This window comes from Oryctolagus cuniculus, chromosome 18 (assembly GCF_964237555.1).
Source record: "Oryctolagus cuniculus chromosome 18, mOryCun1.1, whole genome shotgun sequence".
Lineage (NCBI taxonomy): Eukaryota > Metazoa > Chordata > Mammalia > Lagomorpha > Leporidae > Oryctolagus > Oryctolagus cuniculus.
This window is the reverse complement of record NC_091449.1, coordinates 37,251,785-37,264,434: the sequence shown is the minus strand read 5'-3', so window position 1 is coordinate 37,264,434 and position 12,650 is coordinate 37,251,785. Positions and strand designations below refer to the sequence as shown.

General features: G+C 40.7%; 1 protein-coding gene across 8 annotated transcripts in view; it reads right to left on the bottom strand.

Annotated features, from left to right (window-relative positions):
* Positions 1-12,650, bottom strand: part of FTO (FTO alpha-ketoglutarate dependent dioxygenase) — a 414,324-nt gene that overhangs the window by 278,417 nt on the left and 123,257 nt on the right. For all 8 annotated transcript variants that reach the window (XM_070061822.1, XM_070061827.1, XM_051846617.2 and 5 more), the window contains 1 exon segment: positions 10,504-11,128. In XM_070061822.1, coding sequence (XP_069917923.1) covers positions 10,504-10,738 — 235 coding nt within the window. In that variant the 5' untranslated portion in view covers positions 10,739-11,128.

Here is a 12,650-nt window from a genome sequence, read left to right as displayed (position 1 = left end):
AACAGGAAAGCAAAGCAGGGAGGATGGCCATGAAAGCTAGGAGCAGTCAGTTGGGAGCCTTGCTTGAAGAACAATCACAAGATGAAGGTGAAGACATTGAAAACTGATCACATCATTATGATTGAAAGAGGTGTACTTGAAGCCAATGAGACTCCCGGTCTTACTTACATGAGACAATTCTTGACCCTTTGACATTACAAGTCTATTTAGGGCTGCTGTCTGCTATCCAAAATAATAATAATAATAACCATAATAATAATAAAATCCAATACTGAAGAGAGACCGCAGTTGCAAAAGTACACTTAAAGAACAACAAACATCAATTTGGAGCAACAAACACTCATTTTGAATTATATGCAGATACAAAAATAGGATCAAGACACAAATCATGCCCTAAAGGAGCTTACAAACCTAATCCAAGACATGTAGAAGCAATCTATAGCCTTAGAAATCAGTAGTGTGCTTCCTGTTGAGAGGAAAGCAGACACGTCTGGGACGCTGGTGGTTTCCTTTCTTGACCTGGATGCTGGGTGCACAGTTATGTTCCCTTAGGGGCAATTCAGCAAGCTGTATGTTTATAATACATGTTACATATTTCAATCACTTTTAAGAAAAATCAATGGACAGGTTGAAAAGATACAGCTAAGGCAGTCTAGAGATTAGATTTTTAAAATTCAAAAAATTGTCAAAAGTAAAGAAAACTAATTAGATGAGTCCAGGACATTTAGCTACCAAATTTTATGGATTCCACAGAAAAGAGAAAATTGGAGGTGAAGAAATAATTAACAAATTCAAGAAAATGCCCAACAATTGAAAGGCATGTGACTCAGATTGAAAGGCCTACAAAATGCAACTATAATGGGTGAAAAATATCACCATGAAATTACAAAATAAGAGAAAAAGATTCGGCCAAAGAAAGGTACACAGGGGATAAAGAAAAACAAAATCAGAACTTTCAACACAAACCCTGGAAAACAAAAGGCAGCAGTGAAATGCCCTCAAAATCCTGAAGAAAATTCATTTGCTACCAAGATACCAACCACCAAGGTCTCTACATATGTCAAAAAAAAAAAAAAAAAAAAAAAAAGAGTAATTTAAGCCATTCAAAATCTCAGAAAATTAACTCCTGAGTGCTCTTTCTCAAGCAACCATCTGAGGGCACAGGGAGTTAAGCCATGGCTTGGCATGCGGGCAGGCCATATCACAGTGACAGCTTGAATCCTAGAAGCCCTGCTTCTAACCCAGCTAAGCTCCCTGCTAATGCAGCTGGGAAAGGATGGCCCAAGTAATTAGGTTCCTGCTACCTACATGGGAGAGCAGGATGAAGTTCCTGGCTCCTGGTTTTAGCTTGATTCAGTGCTAGCCTTTATGGTCACTTGGGGAGTGAACCAGCAGATGGAAGTCATATATTCTCATTCTCTCTCTCTCTCCCCCTGGCTTTGGCTTGGTCCAGCCCCAGCCTTGGTGACCACTTGGGGAATGAACCAGCAGATAGAAGATCTCTGTTTCTCTCTCTCTCTCTCTCTTCAAATAAATAAATCTGAAAAAAAAAATCATCCGAGGTCAAGCTCCACTAAAATAAGAGTCAAATCAGGAAATAAAGTGACAAGGAATGTAAGAAATGGAAGAGCTAACAAAACAGAGGGGTGAAGAACTCACTGCATTACAATGAAAAGACAACATCCAGGCACAGAAGGCAATCAGTTCAAATTGGAACAGGTGAGGAGACTCTGGAAGACATTTCTCCAAGAAGATGAAATGGTTCTGAAGTTCCTGAGAGGAGACAACTGGTGGGGAGGATGGGACTTAAGTGGCTGCAATTCACAGACAATTTTGTCAACAGAAAGACCACTATTAACTCAGGAAAAAATGAAAATTAGAGAAAAATGACCCCAGTTTTATTTCCAGCTCAAACAGTAATACACAGACATGATAACTATGAAGGCTGAATGCTAATAAAAACAAAATTACAACACATTCATAATGGGAATACAAAGGAATCAGAAGAGTAAGCAGTATAGAGGAAAAAAAAAGTAAATCTTTGCTTTCCAAATCAAGAAGCAAAAAGATAATGTCAAAACTGTGTATGCTTGTTCTTAGTTACCAAAAGCACTACCTAAAAGAAAGGAATAGAATTATTGCCTCTAGCAAAATGAAAAATGAGTAAAAAAGGCATAGACAACTGTTATTTTCTTTTAACACATAAATAGAAACATTTCACTTCTTAAAAATTACATAAATGTGTAATTTTAATAACTAAAACTATGTGTCGAAATGCTTACTATGTTTTAAATACTGTTGTTATATTCTTATCACCTCATATGTGTTTAACCCTCATAGTCCTGTGGTAGAAATCATTCTTATTACTATCTTACAGATGAGAAAAAATGGTGCAGGCATTTGACATAATGGACAAAACCCGACTTGGGAGCCTTCATCCCACACCAGCCTGAGTTTGCAGCCTAGCTTTGTTCCCAACTCCAGCATCTCAGTAATGCCCACCTAGGTGTCAACAAATAATGGGTCAAGTACTTGAGCTCACACCACCCACTCAGAAGCCCAGAACTGACCTCCTGAATTCTGGTTTCAGCTTTGGCCAAGAATACTTAGAGACTGACCAGTGAGTAGAAGATATCTTTCTCTAACAAGTAAATTAATTTTAAAAAGTCACAAGAATTTAAGTCATTTGCTGAAGACCTCACAGCTAATGCACATCAAAACAAATGATGCCTTGGGGCCAGCACTGTGGTGCAGTGGGTTAAAGCCCCAGCCTGCAGGGATGGCATCCCATATGGGTGCCAGTTCTAGTCCCAGCTGCTCCTCTTCCAATCCAACTCTCTGCTAATGGCCTGGGAAAGCAGTGGAAGATGGCCCAAGTCCTTAGGCCCCTGCACTCACATGGGAGACCCGGAAGAAGCTCCTGGCTCCTCGCTTCGGATCGGTGCAGCTCCAGCCATTGCGGTCATTTGGGGAGTGAATGGAATGGAAGATCTCTCTCTCTCTCTCTCTCTGACTCTACCTCTCTCTGTAACTCTGTCTTTCAAATAAATAAAATAATTCTTTAAAACTCAACAACTAAAAAACTACCCAATCGAAATGGGCAAAAGACTTGGACATTTCTACAAAGAAGATTTAAAAGCACAAGAACATGAAAAAATGCTTAATATTAATAATTAGGAAAACACAAATCAAAACCACAATGAGATATCACTTTCTACAGAACTGAATGCAAGATTTGAAACAGATACTTGTATACTAATATTCACGGTAACATTCACAATAGCCAAAGATAGAAACTACACAAATGTCCATCAGTGGATGAATGGGTGAATAAAATGGTGGTATATTCATTCACAAAATGAAATATTATTCAGTCCTATTTCTAATATATTCTACAACATGGTGAACCTTGAGAACACGCTAAGTGAAATAAACCACACACAAAAGAACAAATAGTATGTGACTCCACTTATATGAAGTCATCCAGAGTAATCAAACATATAAAACAGAAAGTAGATCAATAGTTATTAGGGGGTGGGGCAAAAAGGAATGAGGAATCATTATTTAATGGGTACAGAGTTTCAGTACAGAGTGGGATGATAAAAAGTTTGGGAGATGGATGGCAAAACAATATGAATGTATTTAATGCCACTGAATTATACAGTTAAAATGGTTATAATGGTAAATCTCACACATGCATGTGCCACATAAAATGATGTTTCAGTCAACACATCCACATACACAACAGTGGCCCCCCAAAATTATATTGCCTGGTGGCATTATAGTCATCTTAGCTTGTGTAAGTACAATCGATTCTTGAATATCCCTGGGGTTAGGACTCCGACACCCACTGCTGAGAAATCCACATATAGCCTTGACTCTCAACAAACTTAGCTATCTTACCAATAATATAAACCTTATCAATAATATATAATACAAAGCCTTACCAATAACATACACAGTTGATTAACATATATGTATAAAGTATATGTATTATATACTGTGAAAATACGCAAGAACCACAGGACCACACATTTGTATGTATAACTTTTGATAAATTTTAACTTCTTGTAATACATTTTTATATATATTATGGCAGTAAATGATGAAATACTATTCTATGTGTATTTTATACCTTCATGACAAACCTAACTTTTTCTCAGTTATTTCCATATTTGTAGGCTACACAGTCATGTGTATTTTCAAACTGTTACAGATCTAAAAAGGGTAGATGTACATAAGTGGACTTGTGCAGTTCAAACTGTTGTTCAAGGGTCAGCTGTACATTCTATCATCTTCACACATCACCGAAATCACCTAACAATGTATCGGTATCGTTAACAGAGACATGATTATAAACAAATTACCACAATAAGAAAAGGAATTAACTATTGGTATACATAATATGAATGAATCCTAAAATAACTGTAGTAAGTAAAAGAAGCCAAGGCCTTCTTTAAAATGCACATGTATAAATCCATTTGTGTCAAATTTTAGAAAATGCCAACTAATCTAGTGACAGAAAGAAGATCAGTGGTTGCCTAAGGCCAGGAACGAGGCACTGCAAAAGGGCACAAGGAAACTTCTGGATTCAAGGATATGGTTTATTATCTTGATTGTGGGGATGGTTCCACAATGTGTTAAAACTTACCAATCTGGGGCCAGAGCTCTGGTGTAGCAGGTAAAAGCCACCACCTGCAGTGCTGGCATCCCCTCTGAGCACTGGTTTGATACCTGGCTGCTCTATTTGTAATCCAGCTCTCTGCTGTGGCCTGGGAAAGCAGTAGAAGATGGTCCAAGCCCTTGGGCCCCTGCATCCATGTGCAGGGAAACCTGAAAGAAACTCCTGGCTCCTGGCTTTGGATTAGCTCAGCTCCAGCCATTGTGGCCATTTGGGGAGTAAACCAGCGGATGGAAGATGTCTTTCTGCCTTTGCCTCTGGCTCTCTGTAACTCTGACTTTCAAATAAATAGATCTTTAAAAAAAAATCATAATGTAAATGTTCAATTGTGTACTTCAGTGTATGCCTAGTATACCTGAGTAAGGCTACTGAAAGAGGAAAAAAATCCAGCTACTCTCGTCGGCTTAGCTTTCTCTTAACTGGGAGATGCCACTGCCTGCCTTCCTTTCTCACTGGCACCAAACCACTGCTACTCTTTTGTGGTGGAAAAATATGGCACTCTATGTAAGCACTTCTCACCTCCTCTGCCTCTTCTAATCTGGCCAGTCATCTATAACCTGCAAGACTTCAACAGCCTCTTTCAGCATTCTTGCTTCCAACGCTGTTTCTGTTCTTGGACTCAAACTCCACAATGGCCCCATCACAACTACAAACCTTGTACTAAGTCCCAATCTTCTGTCTCCACACCTGGGCCTCTTCTGCTACTCTTCTCCTTCTCTCACTCTATTCCATTCAAGCTTGCTGCTCCTGAAACATCCCAGTCATGCTCCATCTCTTGGTCTTTACAGTCCACGTTCCCCCTACATGGACTGCTCTCCCTTTCAAGTTTCTGACTCATTCATTCTCTCCTTCCAGTCTTGGCTCTAATGCTACCTTCTAAGTGAGGCTTTGTCTGACAACTCAATCAAAAAACACAAGTTTATCCTTCCCCCTTGGAACACATTCTATTTATTTATTTTCTGTTTCTATTTAATATAAGGTCATGAAGACAAAAATTTATCTTTCATTATTAAATGTTCAGGTTCTAGAACAGTACCTGACACATAGAGATACTTACTGTTAAAAGAATAAATAACTGCGTGGGGGCAAAAGAGGGGGTGGGGCTTATAAGGCTGAACAAGTTTTATTGGATAGTATAAGTCAAAAATAATTGACAAGAAATAGCATGATACAACAAAACAAATATAAGTCAAATGAACTTTGAGACTTTAGACAGGAATGCTGGGAAGCTAAGACAATATTAAATACAATAGGATTTGCTTTTTAATTATGAATGCTCCACGCCTACAAGCTGCAAGTAGTTTTTCATGGTTTCATTGATGAGTGAAAAGTACAAGGAACAGCAAAAACATTTGTGAAAAACGGAATTTATTTTGGGGGCAGGCATGTGGTGCGGAGGGTTAAACTGCCACTTCAGACACCTGCATCCCATATTGGAGTATCTGCTCAAGAACCAGCTGCTCCACTTCTGATCTACATTCTTGCTATTGCATCCTAGAAGCTAGCGGGTGATGGTTCAAGTGCTTGGGTCCCTGCCACATGGGAGACCCAGATGGAGTTCTGTGCTCCTGGATTTTGTTTGGCCCAGCCCAGGCTGTCGCAGACATTTGGGGAGTGAACCAGCAGACAGAAGATGTCTCCTTCATACCTATCTCTCTCTCTCTCTCTGTTGCTATCTTTCAAGAAGATAAAAATACATAAACATTTCAAAAAGATAAGTTTATTTTTATACAAAAAATTCTGAAATGCATGCAAAGTTTTACATAATACATATTTTCCATGAATTTTCTGATAGCCATAGAGCTACTCATTTAAAATACAGATTCAAAAATTACAGTAACAAATTTCCATTTTTAAGTGGATCCAACTTTTGATAAATCAAAGATCTAAGGCAGAATCTTGGTGTACCAAGACAGCACAGTCCCAACTTTCTAGTTTATGGCAAACTCAACAGAAAACAAACTGGCATCTCACCCTTCTATGAGCCTTCTTGGCCCATCATAGTTGATCTGGAAAATAATGTCAAGAATCCATAACTCGTGGCACCACTCACACACCTTAAGAACTGCTTTTCCTATAAAGACAGTGCCACAGAAAAATGCTTTGTTCCAAACAAAGAAATAAAAATGGTAGCAGTAGTTATTGTCCAAGTGGTATTTTGGCAGGTATTCCAGTCAAAGAACAAGGTATTGAACCATATAAGAAGTGGATTTCTAATGCCTTCCCTGCTAAAATTCATCTCTTATAGCTAAGAGTACCAAGCAATTGCCAGCAAAGCTTGAATAGGAAAATCAAATACTCTGCCTATTTACATATGGTTCCCCAAAGCCATTTCTGATTAAAAATTGTACCATTTCAATCTTCCTACTGGAGATATCTATTAACTAGAACTGCATGTGAAAGCCAATGAATTTAGTATATAATTACACGTATCCTATACAAATTACTTCCCAATGACTTCTACTCATGAAAATAAACCAAAGAGGGATGATCGGCTCACTATAAATCTACAAGATTTCCCTGGGAGAAGGTACTGACAGCAAAGTCCTGAAAGACCTTAAGCTTCAACTGAATAGAATTTCCATAGGAGGCAATCGCTTCTGAACATGAACTCTCAGCACAGCTGATGTGAACCTCTCCATTGGTAAGCAACACTCCAACTTACATCCCTGCTCTTGTCACTAAATAGGTACGTGACCTTGGACAAACTGCTTCCCTTCTCCCCCATTCCAGGTTTTCATGTGCAAGATGAGAGACTAGAACTAGGAGATTTCAAAAGAATCTTCCAGGTCTAATGTTTCATCATTTCCTAGTTACAAGCACAAGAGCACACTACATAACATCTAGCCTCCTGATACCAGGAGAGCATTTCATTTACCTTTTTGTCCCATAATGTGTAGAACAGCTAACTGAACTTCCCTTGGCAACTGTTCAACAAACTTACTAAAAAACAGGGAAACCAGTCCAATTCCCTCAAGTTTCCACTCTCTGTGACCTCCTCCTTCAGTCCTTCCAACCCAACCATGATTTTAACCAAACTGTCTCTGTTCATGCCCAACCTTACCATAGTTCTGGCAGAATTATAAGGAGGCCAGAAAACTAAACACATCACTTGTCACCCAGAAGAAATCACCTGGAAGAAATGCACTCACCAGGAAACTTCAAGGCACATGCTTTGTACACCATCAGACCCAAAACCACAAACATAGCCAGAGACCTAGAGTTTCTTAGAATAAGCTAATCTAATGCATTCCAATCATTTGAGAGTATGTGCTAGAAAGCTCCGGCAGACCTGGGGGAGAAGAGAAATTGAAGGGAAAAACAAAGATGTCAGAACCTGCAAGGAAGAGCACATGGAACATTCCTTTCACCTTTCTACAAAAGGAACATTTACAAAACCCAAATCTCCAAAGGCAGCTATGCTATAGGGATGGGAACTGCCTGCTCATAAGTCATATAGCCACAGATTTAATATTCTGAAGCCAGAATGCTTGGGTTTAAAGGCTAGCTCTGGGGGCCGGTGCTATGGCATAGTGGGTAAAGCCGCCTACAGTGCTGGCATCCCATATGGGCTCCGGTTTGTCTCGGCTGCTCCACTTCCAGTCCAGTTCTCTGCCATGGCCTGGGAAAGCAGTACAAGATGGACCAAATCCACCCATGTGGGAGACCTGGAAGAAGCTCCTGGCCCCTGGCTTTGGACTAGTGCACCTCCGGTTGTTGCGGCCAACTGGGGAGTGAACCAACGGACGGAAGACCTCTCTCTCTCTCTCTCTCTCTGCCTCTCTTCCTCTCTCTGTGTAACTCTGACTTTCAAATGAATAAAATAAATCTTTAAAAAAAATAAACAATTCTAGCTCTGCTAATTATTATTCTTACTATATAAACACAAACAAAGTAATCACCTGTGCCTCAGTTTCTTCATCTATAAATAAGAATAAAGCTTCACTTGATCAATACTTCATTTACTGGGTTATTGTGCAGATGATAAAATGGGTTAATATAATACAGTGCTTACAACAATGCCTAGCGCATAACATGTGCTAATAAATGACAGCTCCTAGTATTGCTACTATGATTAGATGGAGCTCTGGGACCGTTAGGGGTTAAGAGAACAAAGGAATTACATTGCCCTTATAAATTCAAAGTCTGTAGTTTCCCCTTGCAGGTGAGAACTGAAAGTACAAACATTTCTACATATAAATTATACTTGTGTACTTTATCAGCCTTCACTACTCTCAACCACAGAAACTATTCATTAAAAATCTAAATTCCTCTCTGAAAGATATTCTAGGTTTCAAAAACTACTCCCTTGCCCACAAGAAGGGAGTACAATAGGACTATTAACTGTGGGGCTGAGAGGAAGCGGGCACACAAAGACACCTTTGTAGCAGTCCCAGCTATCATGTACCACTGCTTCAGTTTCGGAGAGTGACCTTCTTAAGAAAAAACCTGACAAACTCCATTGTTCATTACATCAGAGTTCTTGGATGTGACTGTTCTCAGGTCCCTGGCAGAGCCTGACTGAAGATCAGGAGATCTCAGCTCTTTCCATCAGGCAGCACTGAATCCTTCAAGGGATTTTCTTCGGTCAGCATCATCATTTGAGATGCCAGAGAAACTTGAAATTCCCAACCGCGAAACCAGCTCCTTATTTTGGATGGAAGACATAAGGTAGAGTTAGAAAAGATTAACTATGCTGGGGAGATTTCTAGTGTGGGGAATTATAAGAAATTTATAGATCATCATGAGATTTTTTTTATCTTAAATCTCTTTTCCAGAACAGTCATCCTAATAAACAACATCAACAAAAACAAGTAGCAACAACCGTAACAAAATCCAATCAACCAGAGTTGTCAGAACACAATGACCCTAAAATGTTCCAGTTCATTCCCTGACAGGTTAGCTAAAGCTCAGACTTCCCAAACATCTTTTAATAAAAACAGACATAAGAGGTAACACTATGTCTCGCATTCCTTTGTCAAATAATCAGGCAAAAATGAAAGCAGTGGGCATGCTGTCCCCCGTATGCTGAGGTACCTTTTTTGTAATCCTATTCTTGGAAACCATGGGGAACCCTAAAAGCACAACTGGAGTGAAGAAGGAACATTTGAAAGGCCACTAAAAGGTGGCTTATGATAGGTTCCAAGGGGACCCCAGTTCAGAAAATAGCAAGACAAGTTCACCACAACAACCCTCTCAAGTCTAAACCCGCAGAACTGAGTAGGGGGCTAGAGTGTTTCCTGAACACAGAGACCATCTGCCCCCAAAAGCCAGCGCCACTGCTTCCTGGCCAAGTGACAGCAGTTAAAACTGTATGAAGCCAAGAACAAGTCCATATTTGACAAATCACACCCATCCAGTCAGTGATGTCAGCCACAATAAAATATTTTGGCAAGACTGAAAGTGTGCACCTGGGAGAACCTAGAAAGATTTGACAGACTTTTGTTTTCCAGGCCCTTTATCAGCAAGTTAATTATAGCAACCGTAGAATCTCCTCTGAGCTTTAGAGAAAGGCGATTGGCTGAATGAAAGCAAGGAGCTACTCTCCTGGGCATGGCAAAGACAAAATGACAGTAGTGCTTACACAGGAAATACTGAGTACCCAGTGAGCCAGAGAGCACAGCCTGATGGAAAAGAAGTATATTCAGCAGATGTACAGATGAGACAAACCGAAGAAAGGACACACAACACACACACACACACACACACACATACATGCACACATGCACATACGCCCATGCAAAGGCATGCATAGCTCCAGAGCCTAAACAACTCTGGTCATATCACACTCAGGGCTGCTTTTTCCCCAGAGTAGACTGTACCTTCACAGCTATAATTGTACACTGCCACCGCTGACCTGTCCACCAAATTTTCATCATGATGCCAGCTCACTGCCATCTTCCCCATGCCAAAGTAAGGCTCCTCCTTCAGGTATGGCATTTTCTGAGGATCCATGAAATTCAGTAAAGTTACATTGTATGCGGCTCTGCTCTTCATGTCCACTTCATCTTGTCCATCATAGGATGACCCCATGCCAACCCTGGGGAATTCTGCCATGCACACTGGCACAGCGTCCTCATTCTCCTTCTCTTTGACAGCCAGTTCCTCCAAAGCCTGTATGGTTTCTATCTGTAGGTAGTCATTGAGCTTGAGAAAGGTTTGACAAGCAGCACCTATTTCAGCTTCAGTGTAGTTTATAGTAGAACCTTTCACGGGCCAAGGTACAGTAAACAGTCTGGTGTTCAGGTACTTGTAGGTGCAGCCTGGATTACCAATGAGGATGCGAGATACTGGAGTGAGCAAATCTTTGCCTTGGATCCTAACCAGGTCCCGAAATAAGCAGCCATGCTTGTGCAATGTGAGAAAGGCTTCCTGGACTTCCTTATGGAGCTCCTCGGACACACTGCCAGCTTCCCGGAGAATTAGTTTAGGATATTTCAGCTGCCACTAAAACAAAGCCAAAGCAAAGATATGTGTTTATGAGCAGTTATAGTTTTAATAGCTCCAAAGGTGTGCGCTGTTGTAAGCACTGGGGGAAGGGGAGACAACCAGGTGGCATTTCTAAACAGGATTCTCATTTCCCTAGTCTAAAGTAGAAGACTAAACAAACAAATGTCACAAAGTTCCACAGTAAAGATTTTAAGTGCAAGCTCAAACTATTAATAATGCATAATACATAGAAAAATCAATAATGATGTGGGATTTGATCTCCCAGGCTTCCTCTATGAACACACTGTCCCACCTTCTGTCTCTTTAATCCTTTGACCACCCAGAAAACACAATTTTATTAATGAACTGCCTAGCACCTATTTTGCTTACTATATGCCAGGTAAAGTTCAAATATTTATGTGCATTAACTCATTTATCATAACTTTATGCAAAGTGTTAATGTTTCCAGTTAAAGATTGTACTGTTGAAGCACAGAGACTATTTCAAAACCTTTCCCAAATCATATAGCTGGTAACTGTTGAAGCTAGAATTTCAAGCCACTGTGCTCCAGTCTAGATGGATCCACAGTGAGAGTTCTAGATTGTCCAGTCTCTCAATAAATAACTAACAGGTTTCTTTTTTTTTTTTTTTTTAATTTGACAAGTAGAGTTATAGACAGTGAGAGAGAGAGACAGAGAGAAAGGTCTTCCTTCCGTTGGTTCACTCCCCAAATGGCTGCCACAGCCAGCGTTGCACTGATCCGAAGCCAAGAGCCAGGTACTTCCTCCTGGTCTCCCATGCAGGTGCAGGGGCCCAAGCACTTGGACCATCCTCCACTGCCTTCCTGGGCCACAGCAGAGAGCTGGACTGGAAGAGGAGCAACCGGGATTAGAACCCGATGCCCATATGGGATGCTGGTGCCACAGGTGGAGGATTAACCAAGTGAGCCACGGCACCGGCCCCTGACAGGTTTCTACTTCAATGCTTTTACAGGAGGAAAATTCAATTCTCTCTGAAAGTCAGTTTAGACACTAAGTTCTATGAACACCAGACGCATGACAATTTTGTTCATGACTATAATACTAATGCCCAGAATGTACTCAGTAAATATTGGATGGATAGATGGAGGGATGGAGGGATGAATGGGTGGATGGATGGATGGGTGGATAGGTGGATGGATGGATGGGTAGATGGGTGGATGGATGGATAGATGGATGGATGGAGGATGGATGGATGGAGGGATGAATGGGTGGATGGATGGATGGATGGGTGGATGGGTGGATGGGTGGATGGATGGATGGGTGGATGTGTGGATGGATGGATGAGTGGATGGGTGGGTGGGTGGGTGGATGGATGGATTCGTGGATGGATGGATGGGTCGGTGGAGAGACAGACGGGGTACTCCACTGCAAATCTAGAAAGCTGTAATGATTCTACTGGTGTCACTGGACACCATGGGTTCACAGATGCAGTGTAGGGCTGCATTAGCTTTTCAGCTACCACTTTGGCTCCTTAGTACTTGACTAAGAACTGATGTCAA